Source organism: Zophobas morio, unplaced genomic scaffold (genome assembly GCF_036711695.1).
Source record: "Zophobas morio isolate AGI-343-1 ecotype UQ-CSIRO unplaced genomic scaffold, CSIRO_AGI_Zmor_V1 ptg000023l, whole genome shotgun sequence".
In the NCBI taxonomy this organism is placed as follows: domain Eukaryota; kingdom Metazoa; phylum Arthropoda; class Insecta; order Coleoptera; family Tenebrionidae; genus Zophobas; species Zophobas morio.
Window position 1 is genome coordinate 1503494 of NW_026972128.1, and position 14952 is coordinate 1518445.

A 14952-nucleotide genomic window follows, 5' to 3' on the forward strand; every position below is an offset into this window, starting at 1 on the left:
TTACTTTTCATTTTCTTGGATGAGACATGGATATACCAAAACGAATCCATGGTAAAATTGTGGATCCATGATGATGACATCGAAGCTTGTCCTCCTAAAATAACTAGTGAAGGGAAAAGATTCACAATTTTACATGCGGGTTGCTCTTTGGGCTTTTAGAGGGATACAATTTTCAACTGGATTCAAAAATAGATTCAGCAGATCACCACAAAACCATCACATTTTCGATATTTGATATTTACTTACTTACATGTCACATTTTTGATACCTACTTTCTGACATTCTAATTATACATTATACACTAGAACAATTATGTCCGCAGTTACACAGCTTAAAAAAAAAAGTTACCAAATCTAGTTACATCTACCGAACGTGAATTCCTTATAGTTCCAAAAATTTTTCAAAGTAAATGACACTTGAAATTTATAGCGTGATTTACTTGCACATCTATGTTTTAATAATAATAATATACCTATATTTAAACATTTCGTATTATATTGTTACGAAATAAACTCATACGCCGCCCGGGTACGACGCCTATGAGTTCTAGTATGTACGGCGATGGTGACTGATTATCGGTGACCGCGGCCGGAAAAGAGCCTGGAAGCGGATGTCGCGACGGGTGTTCGAGAACAAGTCTAGAAGCGGCGACGGAGAGCTTCGACAAAGACCGCGCGGCTGTTTAAATGGGAACAATCGTCGGGAGCAGTTACTGTAGTCCAGACAATGGGAGAAGTTTAGTCAAATCCATTCCAGTCGAGTCGGAATTATTCTGTACATAATCGCTATACATATACAGGGTCATTATAAAATACTGTAGTCAACTCACCTATGAAAAACAATTGAAATTTTTCTCGTGCCGCTAATCACCAAAATGATTTCAACTCTTTTGAAATGTCACGAACGTCGAAACAAATCTATCAAATGTGTCAAAAATTGACATGCCAGGTTTGCGATTTAATTTCATTTTAAATAGACACGAAAAGACGCCAGGCCAGAGCATTAAGGGTTGCAGTGTTATCGAGCATTTCTGAACGCCACTGCAATACATTTCAGTTTCAAAAATTGTAAATTGTCAGAAAAACGTTTAAGGGCTTTGTCATGAATTACACCTTGGAAAGTCGATTGGAGTTGAACAGAATAAATCATCTGGTCTGTTTTGCAAAGAAGCAATAATTTTTCAAATAATGAAATCCAAAAAGTGAGGTTAAGTTTGTCGAAACCAATGAACACGGTAATTATTTAAAAAATTACATTTTTATAGGTACCCTGAAGGTAAAAATTGTGAAAAATCACGTAATGGACAATGGCAGAGCAAGTCTTATCACAGTTAACGAACACTATGAGTACCTAATGAGTTTTTGCAGTAAATAATTTTGCCAAAGTTGTGATCCCGCGAAAGTTCTGTTTGTAAATTGTAAGGAATCGTCAAAATATTGGTGCAGACATGGTTTGTGACCGGTGCTTTTCTCTTGAAAAAACACAACTGAAAGCCTTGATCTTCATCCCTACAATAGGTGAAAACTGCTATGTCCAAACATTACCTTCAGCTTTGCAGTTTCTAGATATCTGAAACATGCCAGATCTGCATAACAGGAATGTCAAAGAGGTTCTACCCAAAACACGCCCACATGGCCATCCTAATATCAAGATTTTTCAAAATTTCTATAACAAAAAAGATGAAAAAACCAATAAAATTTCAGGAGCATAGTGTTAAGAGTTCTGTAGATGATTATGAGATCTCTTGAAACAACAGAATGTTTAATAAAGATTTTTAACTTTCCTAATAGTAAAATTACAATTATTACTAAACAGTAAGTTGAAGTAAGTTTTAAATTAAGAGAATGCAACTAACACCGAAAGAAAAATGAAAGTTACTGAAAATAAAAAACTTTATTGCAGTACCTACATACACTTTCTACATCTAATTTTGTTTATCAATAGATCACATTCATTTACTTGAAAAAGTATCAGGCCTATGAATCGTCGTCTGGAAACAGCTAACCACACACCAACCTTCATTGCGTGTGATGGTGTTTCTTCAAAAGCGTGAGTATTTTCTATACACCAAATTCTGAAGTTCTGTCAGTTGACATAATAGCCTAACAGATGAAACCAGGCTTCATCAGAAAAGAACGACAAATCGAGAATCCCGTTATCGTCCATATCAGCTTGAAACCAACTACAATACCCAACGCGGCAAGGAAAATCAGCTGGTTGCAGCTCCTGAACCAACAAAATCTTGTATGGATGCATATGTAACTTCTCTTTTACGATTTTCTGACATGGGCTGTATGGTACTCCGGACAGTAAAGATTTTTGACAAAGCTTTATTCGGACTTTGTTCCATTCTCATCCTTAAATCTTCAACAACGTCTTCACTAACTTGAGGTCTCCCCGTCGGTTTTCACTTAGAAATGCTACCAGTGTCGTTAAATCTGGCCATAATTCGCCATATAGCGTCTTCAAAGATTCTTCATCAATGACAACAGAACATTTCACTAGATACTCGTTTTTAGACGCCTCCACAGAGTAGTACACTCCATCCCCATCCTCATTTAACACCCCATTACGGTAATAGGCATGATGATTGCGCCAAAGAACTAAAAAAATCATTTGTAACACTGACCATAGTTATTCCTCTCTGTTCATTACCTGAGATTATTCCACAATGATCTGTAGTTTTGATAAAAACTGTTTTTTGAGACACTTATTAAAGTTCTAACAAAGGGGAAGACAGCAAAAATGAAAACAAGACAAGTCAATTAACGCACAAAGTGAGGGAAAACGTACCAGTACAAACGAAAAAATTATTGACATCTGACAGAATTTGATGAAGCGTTGAAACAGTGCAGCCGCTAATGTCAACTAATGTGGCGCTAAAAATAAAAATTCCAATATTAGTGTAATCCTTTCCACAAAACTGAAAAAGGCGGCACAAAATGTCACCAAAATCATGGCCTTCTTCGGCTACAATATTTTATAATGACCCTGTAGTTAGTCGTGTAAATCGGAGTCATTGAGAAATAAATTGTTGAGTTTAACTCCCCCCGTTTTTATTCACCGATCAACGTAACAATATATTGCAAAAACAATAAAATTTGGTGAATAAGATTTTACAATATTATTACGATGAGCGGACGCATAAAAATTGGCGTTAGTAAAACTCAACAATTTATTTCTTAATAACTCGAATATACACAGTTAACTATTACAGCGACTATGTACAGGGCTTTTATAAATGATTCTAAGGGCATAGTTGGCCATGGATTTCAAAAATCCCGCTTCCTTGAAATTATGCCCTATGCATCACTATGACAGTTCTCACTTGTCATTAATGACATTTGTTACCTGTCATTTAAAGTCGTCGTTTTTATTGTTTTAACGTTTTTCAAGTGCGAATTACAGTAATTATCGTTGATCCAAGCTCAAAACAACAAAACAGTCATTTTCAGAACTATTGATGATTGTATTCGAAAATTTTGTTTTTATGCTGTGAAAATGGTTTATTCTGTTGAACAAGACACTTTCATCGTTATGTCTTGTTATCGCAATGGGAATTCGTAAACGAAGAGTTGTGTATTCTGTAACCGCTTGTAAGCAAGAATTTCTGGGCAAATACCATGATTTAATAATTGAAGAAACATCGTGTGATGATTAACCGCAATAAGTTTGTATCTTTTTATCGTAATGAATTCGTTTTATTTTTTTTAAAACATATGAAGCATTTAGGCAACCAGTTATACACATGCGTGATCTTTGTCATGCGTCCTTGGGCACTTTGTACGGATCTCCGTAAAGTTAAATCTGAGAGGCGGCACGTTTACATGACCTACTGCGACCCTATAATACTCATTTATAGAAACCCTGTAGAAACACTACAAACTATTTCCGGCGCAACTTATCTGACTCCTCTTAACATTCGCTGGACTCGTGGTTCGACTGACTAATGGTTCCCGACGGTGGCCTGTATTTAAATCCCTGCATATCTCGATGGATCCCGATGGATCCCGAACGCCGCTTCTAGGTTTTTTCTAGACCCCGCAATCGAGACTTCCGGTAGCCGGCTGCAGACTTGTCTTTATGTAAAAAATTTAGATTTTCATCGAAAATGCAATTTTGAAAAGTGATGGCAGAACAGTTTTACGTCAATCATTTTACAAATTTTTTCATATGCCTTATAAATACATATATGTAACTAAGAATTTGAAAACTGGTGTGTTTTGTTTGGTTTTATCTTTTTTTTGAAACAAAGTTTGGGACAAAAAATATAAATCATATGCAAAATTTCAGATTATCTGCAACAATGTAATATAATTAATTATTATTAGGGCCGATTTAATAATCAAGTTAAAGGAGCTTTAAAATTAAAGTTGGATTTTTACCAGGGAAACACATTGTTGAGACAATGGTTTAAAGCTCCCATTAGTTAAAGGTCCTTTAAGTTTTGATTATGAAACTAGCACTTAGTGTACCTATGTGTTCGACCGCTTTGTCAAATTCCATTCAAAAATCTTCGAAATTTGTGAACGATTTTTAAAAGTTTGGCTTTAATAAATTTCTTTTTCCAATTTCTACTAATAAAATGCTCATAGTTTAATCGAAAGGATGAATAAAATGTTTATAGCAACACTTTATTCACACTGTCATTGACCACACGAATAAAGTAAAAAAACTAAAAATTCACACTAAAATTTGCAACGCTTGATAGTCCACCTCCTGTAAAACAATCCTAATGAAAGTCCAGGAGCATCGTTTGAATTTGACCATGACGAAAGTACAGGCAGCTTAGGCAATTTACCTTCTTCAAATGTTCATCATATTAATAATAGTACAATTATTAATATTTAATATTTATGTATACGGATTACCTATACAATACATTTTTTGAGAAATTTTGCGAAATTGGAAAAAATCTTGTATGATACACGTGAATAAACGAATTTTATCCACTCAAAAACATTGTCACACTCAGCTTCGCCTCGTGTGCTAAACTGTTTTTTCGTTGGATAAAATTCACTTTTTTTCACTTATACTATAAATAGCTATTCCAGTTATGCAATTTTTAAATCTATCTTTAAACTGTGGGTGAAGTGAAGAACAAACTACTGCTAGTTCGAAGTAGATCTACAGTAGTTTTTCGTATTCGCTACAGTAAATATTTTTCTGTAAGCCATGCCAAGTTTACCACTTGCAAGAATTAATAAATGCAGCAACAGATTTACTCCAAGATAAAAATTTAGGTAAAATATTCTTCTACATCGCCACAATTTCTTCATGTTTACAACGGTTGAAGTCTTTTAGTACAACAATATACGAAATATTCTGTATAATACCTTTTTTTACAAAGTGAATCACTCGTGATTGCTTGTCGCATTCTATACGCATGCTTTAATTTTACAATATTACGTTCTACAAGTTTGAAAATCGGCAAAATTTTCTCGGAACCATTCACCCACATTTTCCACGAGCACTGCCCGCCCAGCGACCGCAATCGCTCACGTGCCTAAAATTCTCAACTAGTTAATAAAATTATCAAGTGTAAGCGTAAAAATAAAAATAACCCAACTGTCCCAGCGAAAATAGCCGCCGATATTAACTTTGTGTTCGCGCCTAAACGTTTCATTACCACCCCGGCAATCACATGGTAAAAATCAATATCCGAGAAAAGTGCAATTTTTTACAAGTAATGGATGTTAATTTGAATTTATAACGTGTTCATCTTAATTGTGTGTCATCCCATTAAAGCAACTGGATTTACGCCAAATTGCCAAAAATATTTAACGTCCTTACTATTTGTGTGTTTGGTGGAATAATATTTACGCGGCAGGCGGCGGTTTTTCCCTCGTTCCTCGTGGAAATGCAGCGCATCTTGAGTCTCGAGACCAGCAGGAGTTCCAATTTGACGTCGGAGTTTGTGACAAAAAGGCTGTGCTGCAGTTTCATTCTCACGGTGGCTTTTTTCGCCGTTATCGGAGGTAAGAATTCATGTTTTTTCGGCTTAATTCCCGCGAAAATACGTTGGGAGCAATTTATTGTCAATTGTGGCAGGAGTGTCTCATTAATAACGCATAATCTTGAAAGCGTATTTATTTTTATTTATTCTCGGCGAGTTGAAAAAGTTGCTATTTCGACTGTTAAATGTACGTACCAGCTACTTGTCGGACGTTGTAGATGTGAATTAATATGAGCGTGTTGGGTAAATAAACAAACACGAAATACGAAAGTATTTACATGAAACTTTCCGGTTACTGATTTGAAGTTTTGTAAACAAAAATACTTTTTATAAACATAGTGTTTAAATATTCACTTCTGGTGTAAGTAAAATGAAGTAATTTGGAAAAGTGAGTAGTTTATTACAATCGGTTAAACGCACTATTGTTTTCGCAAAGGAAAATAAGCAAAAATAAATTATAGGTGGTTTTAAAAACAACTTTAATTTCATTTTTGAGAAAAATATTTTTAGTTCGTATCTAGGGGAAAATTTGGTTTAAATAAAAATTTTATATTTTCTGTGACAACAACCTTCAATAAAACAACTATCATAAAAAGACAGAGAGTCTTTTCTCTGTTCATATCATCAGCAATACCAGATTAACGGGAGTTGGATGTGATAAAGTACAGGAGGGAACTGTTAAATGCATAGTCTTTATTTTCTTTCATATTATTTTGCCGAATTTACGTTCACAAATTTCCTGTTAGAGTTTATACATTTTATAAACATTTAAAGAAAGTAGCTAAACTGTAAATCAGAAGTAGCCTGTATAATTCAGTTTTATCTGGTGCAAACGTGTCTGCATTTTTTTTCTCTTCATTTTTGTTACATTAATTGTGAAGAGCCAAAATTAGTTTTAAACTTCAACGTCTACATACAGAATAGGAAATACATTAGACAGTAGAGAATCTGCAAAATAAATTAATAATTAGCGGTATTCCAGAAAGAACCGTGGAAGAACTTTACGGGTGATGTAACAATATTTTTTTAATTAATTTAAAATTGTCTTTTAACCAAAATTAAAACAATTAAATTAATAGAAACATTTTTGAATTTGAATGATTCTAGGACAAAATTTTGTAACAAAATTGTAGAAATTAATCGGGACACATAGGTACAGTGTGATTTTTGAAAAAATGTACTCCTATGTTTTTTCTCTGTGCATTCAAAGCAGAAATAAACACATTTTTGAAAACTAATATTATTTCAGAATTAAGCTGAAAATAGAAATAAAGAGATTATGATTTTGCTTAAGTTTTGGTATTTATTTTTTTGCTCGCTTTTTTTCGTATGTATACTGTGAGCCATTTCTGCTTTCACAAAGAAGTCAGCCAATTTTGTAACTATGTGTTCCTGAATGTGAAAATACATTATAAGTTTGTTTTTATGGTAAGTGATTAAAATAAAACGACATCCAGTATTCCCATTTTTTCTCCACAGATGTACATGGAAATAAATTTGTTATCTACTTGTAAAAAAATTAAAGTTTCAGATAAGAAAACATTAGATTCTAAAATCTAGTAGACAATATTTTTAAACTTTTTAAAAAATATGTGTCAGTCAAAGAACTATAGTTGAATATTAAAAATGATTTTTAATAATCAACTATAAGCACCTATTAATACTGATTTATTAATACAGTAAATAATATATATATTCTTTGTAGAAATCAAAGATTTGACACTCAAACAGTGCATTAAGACTTTTACGTTCTTCTTCTAAAAGACAGTCAGATTGCTTTTGTCCTTAATTTAGTCAGAAATGGAAGCATTAAATTAAATTGTTATATATTTTTCCATTTTCAAAATAATAGCAATAATAATAATAACCTTAAAATTCTTATACTGACAGGTCAAATAAAATTCAAGGATGTTAAATTTGATTTGTAGTTTGAATATTTTAATCCTTCCATAGCTATTAACATTAGGTACTTGTAGCGATTTAGATTTTTGGTTTTTACGTAACCTCTACAGTTTTAGTTGTGTGTACAATATCTCGTTAATTATATTAAATAAAAAAAAATCAGAGACTTATATGGTTTTTTGAAGAGCAGAAACCAAAATTATTTTTGACTGTCCAACGTGTTCTGCTTTTAAGGTAACTTAATTTTTTTAACTGTTTTATATGTATCTTAATTTTAAGTAAGTGATATTCTTCACTTTCATCCATATGTCAACTAAATCTTCCTGAGTAAATTTCATTTTGACACTCCAAATATTTATAACGTCATTTTATAATGTGTGTTTATGTAAATGTTAAGTAACATTTTTCGGTTGGCGACTTTTAAAGTTTTTTTAAGAAAATTACAAATGAATGTACACTACAAAAAAAATGGATGCTCTAAATTGTCTTGAGTTGATATGACGTGATTATGTAATGCAACAATAGAATTCTTGATATTTTAAATTGAAAAGCATAAAAACTCTGAACTTCAACAAAAAAAGAAAAAGAATATAAAATAAAAAAAAAATGCAATAACAAAATACAGGATGTTCTATTTGAAAAACTAAGAATGGATGAATGGATGTTGGAAAATTATAGGAGTAATTAATTTGTACCTCAGTAATTTTCGATTTTACAATTGCTGCAATCTTTTTTTGTGAATTTTTGTATTGTTATATTACAGATTTCAAGAAAATTGGAATAACAAATAAAAATAACAAAATTTCAAAAATAAAATATGTTTGTAAACCCTGCCTAGGAAGGGACTAATTATAGTCTAGTCTAATTAGCATAGCATGTAAAAATATAAGGAGTTTCATTAAAAAAAAACTAAGTTGTATGTTTTCTCTCAAAAACAGAACACTCTGTGCAGCTGAAAATAATTTTAATTTTGCTGTTAATGGAGAGCACAATCGGTGGAGAAATTATAAGCACAAGTACAATATATACAGATTGCACAATGAGATAATAAAGATTGATTGACGTTATGGTTGTTTGTGCATCTTTATTACAGGAGCGACCAAAGTGAACGAAGTTCGGGATTGAATCTTACAAGTAGATAAATTATTTATTACATACTTAATACCTCAGGTGTTGTATTATCTATTTCTTTATTACTATTTTATTTCGTGAGCCACACGACTACTTTCGTATTAACAGTACGTTAAGTAAATGGATGATTTCATTCTAAAAAATGGCTGAAACATAATCCCTGATCATACGGCATTTGTGGTGTTTCAGAAGCACATGAAGTTTTGTGTAAATGACTACAAATTAGTTTTTTTTTTTTCCGGAACTTGTACAAATTTTTTGACGTATTTTGTTTTGTGAAACCAAGTTTACCGACTTGCAGCTCTACGGTTTATAAATTTTCTAAATATTTGAAAAAAAGAAAAGAGCTTGTAATGTCAGTGTTGAAGGAGGAATATGGCAAGCACAGAGTTTTTTCAACAACTGTGCATTAAATTTTCTAAATAAACGGCGAAAAATGTGTGAGTATTTTCGTCTACGGTACGTTCTTTTGAAGATGATGGTTGAAAAACTGAACGTTGTTTAAAATACAGTCTGGTTGTTCTACTTTACTAATACGTCAACATAGGGATTACCATCCAAGTATTCGGAAAGTACATTATGGCAGAGGTGACCGTTAATATATTACACCTACGCTGTGCAACAAACACGGGAAGTAATTGGATTTTCGTAATCCAATAAATATATTTAAGTTTGATTTGGTTTTGTGTTCGTTAAAGAAAGTGCGGGTATTTCTAGTTTTATGTAGTAAAGACATTTAAAGATTTGCAATGGATAAACGAACAGTAAGTTAAATAAACCATATTGTCTATTAAACTTATAACTACGTACTTAAAATTATATTTTCGCAGAGGAGGTGAACACGAGTTGTAACAAAAACGGAATGAGATAAAATTAAATTTTAACTGTTGTTTTTAAGTTGTTTCTAGATTGGTGAACCGATGTATATGATCGCATCTAATTAATTCACGTGTATATTGTTCTTGATTGCAGTTTTGGTTCGGAACACAGTTATGAGTTATTTGAATAATAAAATTCCCAGTCAAAACTAGTTTCATTCACTAGTTTCAGTATTGAGAAAGTGTTTTAATTTACTGCGCTGGATTGAAACCATTGATTGAAAGTTGGCTTTTGTTGGCGTTTAAATTTGGAATCACTGTTTGGTTTATAAAACACTAAAAAGCTGAGAAATTTTATGCTCAATCTTACTTTTATGCTGTGAAATTTTCTAACATAATCGACTGCATCTCGTCTGAATATGTTATAATTATTATTATTAATATTATTATATAATATTTTCAACGATTCTCTTCTTCAGTGTCGGTTAATTAGTACAATTATATTTTTTTATTGTTAGGTTGGTAAGCATATTCTTCTAAACGTTGTAGACTACTTAATATATATACTTTTTTTAATAATTCTGAATACATGGAATTATGTTTTATTTTGTTTTTATCAATTTTTTGTTCTTTTTGTCTTATTCTCTTCTTGTTATTTCTGCTACTTATATTTTTTAAATTTTGTTAATTCGGTATTTCTTCAAGTTTTTACTCCATCTCATGCTTTTTATTACCTTCAAACGAAATTTACTAGACACTTTTCGAAATTTGATGGTAATGTCTATTTTTAACTTTAATACGTTAAGATTAAATATAACATCAATTGTGCGTACTATCGCATGTCAGGGAAACATTATTACACCTGTTAGGTAAAACAGGAGAAAGTGGCATTGTATCATGTCATATATATTGATTCTTAAAAGGTGAACGAACACTTAACACCTTGTGAAAAATATCGACTTTTGACCTACCTATGTTTTTTTAATAAAATTTGGGGAAGGTTTGTAGTTATGTGATATCAGTGTATCACGACATCATGAATAATAAATGTGCTGTAGGTATGACAGGTGTATTCACAGATAGAATATAGGTTACATTCTTGAGTTACATTTAAGTGGATACTGAAATAAAAAATTAAGAATTTCTTTATTGTGTTTTTCGTTTTATTCGATTTAACCATTTAATTCTATAGTTTATTAATGTTTCGTTTTTAAATTGTTTTTTATTTTTTTCTAAACGTTATCATCATTGTAAGATTTTTAGTTGTTTGATTACTGTTATTATTGGTTATCGATAAACATATTTTAAATATTGTCTTTAATTAATTTAAAACGATTAAACTTGTATTTGCCCTCATACTTCCCCTGAAAAAGAAAGAGTATGGAATACAACCAACATCTGCATTAAACACTACATTCTCTGTTCTTATATACATATTTACAAATTTTTAAAGATGTCCTATTGCACCTGATCACATCTTTAATCATGGTGAATGTCAGAATTTGACAATTTTTTTAATAATAATTCCACTGTCTTCTCTCACAAATGAGGAAAATATTGATAGGTACCTTTAAAATATAGATATTATACTGAAGGTTTTCCTTCCTTGCAATTTTTTTCAGATCGGGATCTAAACAAAAAGAGACAATGGTTGTTATTTCACGCTGCTGGAAAAATTACCCGTTTACGTGAAAAATGTTCTATTTCATACAAACTTTTGTCTTCTATATTCAGTGTAGAGTTTTTTTTGGCACATTATTTTCAATTCTAATAATAATTTTAATCCAAAAAACTGAACTCTTATAAAAATATTTCCATCGGAGTTAATCTGGAACACTCTTAGACCCTATTATTTTCAAAATGTTTCAAGTTTGTGAAACACTGATAAGCTGAGTAAGTAAGGATGAAATAAGTATAATCATAAATTTCGGAGTAAGATGTACTATGTATTTTCAATTAATTTAATAGCAAAATTTTGAGTGCATAGAGAGTATCTTGCGATTCTAGAGTGCTTTTTGTGGGTTGGTACGTCATTTTACGACACAAGTGTAAAAATAGTAGGTACTTCTATTAAGATTTAGTTTAATGTGCTATGCCTGAAACAAGCGTCTTAAAATATATTTAGTTTCACTGCAGTTAAAGTAATAAATGGAATATTGATTGAATTTTACGATATGATTTAACAGCAGGCTTGTAACAGACATACTCGCAAAATTAGAAATGATAGTCTATCTATAATCTCTCTAGATTTTTGCTTAAAATAAGTTTTTAATTTTTAACTTCTCGTAAAAATTTTGGCAAACTGCCAGTAGCCTCTTTCCTCCAAAATATATCAAAATATATTTAAATATTTTACTGATGCCTTTGACTAATATTAAACCAATAATGGAATCGAAAGCTTTCACGGCCAGATTTAATAGCAGAAAGACCTTTTCCATATTTCAATTTTCGAAAGTTTGGACGTTAGGCTCAAAAGGAACCAACATTTTTTTGTTAAATTTAACCAAATTTTCATTGCACGATGGTGATTAGATTGATTCAACATGCCTATGAAAAATTGGAAGACGTTGAGTATGTGCCGTTTGAACCCAATGAGGTTGTTCTCGAGCCCAGTGACGACAGTTGTGTCGATTTAGGGTATCATTTAAGTAAAATGTTTCCTCATTCGAAAATGCGACACTATTTAAAACATTGGGATTGTCGTAACAATGTCATGACGCTTCCACAAAATTCCAATCGTCTGTCAGGATCATCTTCTGATAGTTCATGGATGCAGTTTCTCTTTTTTTAAAAACTTTACCACAAACGACTGGCTAACATTTTCTTGTAAAGCCATTTCCGTCGTTGTTACATTGTTGTCTTTCAAAGATAACAAGATATTCAACTTGGTATTATCGTTTATTTGTGGTCTTCCACATATTGGAACATCTCTCGCGTTTCCCGTTTGATTAAATTTTGCAACAATTCTACTAACTGTGCGTCTAGCGATTCGAGGTCATTCAAAATATACTTCCTTGGACAAAGCATACTTCTTCGTGGCTTTGAAGCCTATCGCCTTAACCTACCATCATTAGGATTTCTATATGTTCTTTTTCGGTTAAAGGAGCATTATTATGCGACTTTGACAGAAGTATAGACAAACAAAAAACATATTTGTTTACAAATCACAAACTACCGGACTACATACAGACAAACAGTACTCTTTATTTTATTAAACCAACTTAAGAAACTGACAAAAGCGATTCTCTTTGTTAGATTTTTGTTTTCATTTTTAGTTATTTGAATTTCATTTTGTTTCATGTTCATATCATGTTTATTTTGTTTTTATTAATTTTCTCAATTTTTTTGTTATGTAACCCCTACATCAAGCTACATTTTCATATGTAGAAAAATAAGCTTTATCAAATAATACAATCAAAATTAAACCTTCCTATTTAAAAAAATCATTGGTGATGTCATCACTTTTACAAATTTGACGTAATTTTTTTTACGCATGTCAAAAGATGGAGAGCAAAATGAAAGGCTTGACATGTTTTTACATTTTTTTTTTAACAAATGCTCCTCTTTTTATGAATTTTGTACATTACTTTATCATAACCCCCTGCATTTCTTTGTACTTACAGTATTTGCTCGATCACCTCCGTTGTGACATTTTCATAGTTTCGTATTTTATAATTTTTTAGGTTTCATTCTGTCTAACAGACCATCTTAGAACTTACCTGATCTGTCTTAAAAATATTAAAAGCTCTTTAGTACACAAAATTAAGTAAACGTTTTAAGCATTTGTAGAAAATAACCTTTAAGTCAGCCACGATTTATGGTTATCTGCTCCACGAAGCTCTCATTAATCAAGAACAATTCGATTTTGTGTCACAACGAGGGTCATACTCACCACCGTGCGTGAAAACCCGAATCCCTTGCCAATAATAATAACAAAATAATGAGCTTTATTAATGAGACATAGAGCCCATTAGACAAATTAAAGCTCTACTGACCTCCTTGTGGCCAGTACAGCTCCACATTTTACTTAAGGTAATTGAAAAATATTTGTGGATAACCCTGCAGTCAATTTGGCATCGCATGGTTTATTGGAGCAGAAATTTATGTTCACAGTCCAAACAAACCATTAGCTATATTGAATAACTTATTGTTTATTTAACGCGGCTAATGTTAATGTTTGTTTCTGTCTTCGAAGCCATTAAATTAATTTTAACTGACGTATTTTCAGGATTTTTCCTTGGCCGCTTTGCTACAGACAAGACTTTGCAAAAGCTAAAAATGGAAATTTCGGAAATTTCCAAGAAAATCACCACACTGGACAAAAATTTGAAAAGTACATTCCACGATAGCTTAAGTAATGCGAACTGCAGTGCGAAGATTAAGTGCGAACACTGGAAACTGCCCACACAGGTGCCTCAGGAGGTCTCGTCGAAGTCTTTACTAGACGAACTCAATAGGTGTTTTAGTAATGGATGAGTTTTTTCGATGCAATTCCATTTAATTTTAGTCTTTTTGTATCATTCGATGTTTTCGCCTTTCAATAACACGTTTCACGTTCATATTCGATGTTGCAGAAATTTTGATTAAACCTGACGAAAGATGAAAAATCAATGTTTGGATTCGTATGTCATTCTAACTAATTGGTCATTCGTTAAAAAACAACTAATGTCGGCTATAATTAGTGATTGTGATAAATTAGTGTACCTCTATTTTGTAACTATGTCTACACACATTTACTTGTAAAATAAATATATTTTTGTCGAATATTTCTTCTCTGTTTGAGCACTTTATAAATAACAATTATTTCAAAGTTAAAAAGCAGAAATATTTATTTCATGTCGCTGCGAAGTGAAATATCGGAGTACGCCGTACTGTAGACAGAAAAGTGATTCTGCGAATGCGATTTTCAATTTATCAGAAAGTGTTTGCTTCAAAAAATCTGAAGAATCCTATTTAACTTTCTTAAAATAAATACAGGTGGGTCAGGAGTATTAAAATAAAAAGTACAAGAAGCAAACCAAGCAGATTTCAGGAACTGTTAAATTTTAGTTCAACGGTTTTTTATGTCCTACACAGGAAAGATAGTACATGTATTTTTCTTATCTTCAACAATTTTAAGCATGAAATCTTTTGGTGTATTTTTGT

General features: G+C 31.8%; 1 protein-coding gene and 2 long non-coding RNA genes across 6 annotated transcripts; 2 read left to right on the plus strand and 1 right to left on the minus strand.

The window, feature by feature from the left end:
• The first annotated feature begins 876 nt into the window (after positions 1-876).
• LOC135134538 (uncharacterized) lies at positions 877-2327 on the plus strand. Of its 4 annotated transcripts, none has more exons than XR_010281342.1 (3): positions 878-1201; positions 1265-2049; positions 2102-2327. It is a non-coding gene; the product is annotated as an uncharacterized LOC135134538 (long non-coding RNA). The 4 variants fall into 4 exon arrangements; XR_010281341.1 differs by having other exon boundaries at positions 885-1201; positions 1265-1517; positions 1559-2327; XR_010281340.1 differs by having other exon boundaries at positions 886-1201; positions 1265-1517; positions 1566-2327.
• On the minus strand, positions 1875-2990 carry LOC135134539 (uncharacterized). Its single transcript, XR_010281343.1, has 2 exons — positions 2656-2990; positions 1875-2603 (listed from the first exon to the last, which is right to left on the minus strand). It is a non-coding gene; the product is annotated as an uncharacterized LOC135134539 (long non-coding RNA).
• Positions 2991-5456: 2466 nt separating this feature from the next.
• On the plus strand, positions 5457-14566 carry LOC135134271 (uncharacterized). The gene is made up of 2 exons (XM_064062894.1): positions 5457-5978; positions 14036-14566. The coding sequence occupies exons 1-2, from the start codon at positions 5861-5863 to the stop codon at positions 14281-14283; spliced, it is 366 nt and encodes a 121-aa protein (XP_063918964.1). The 5' UTR covers positions 5457-5860; the 3' UTR covers positions 14284-14566.
• Positions 14567-14952: the final 386 nt, after the last annotated feature.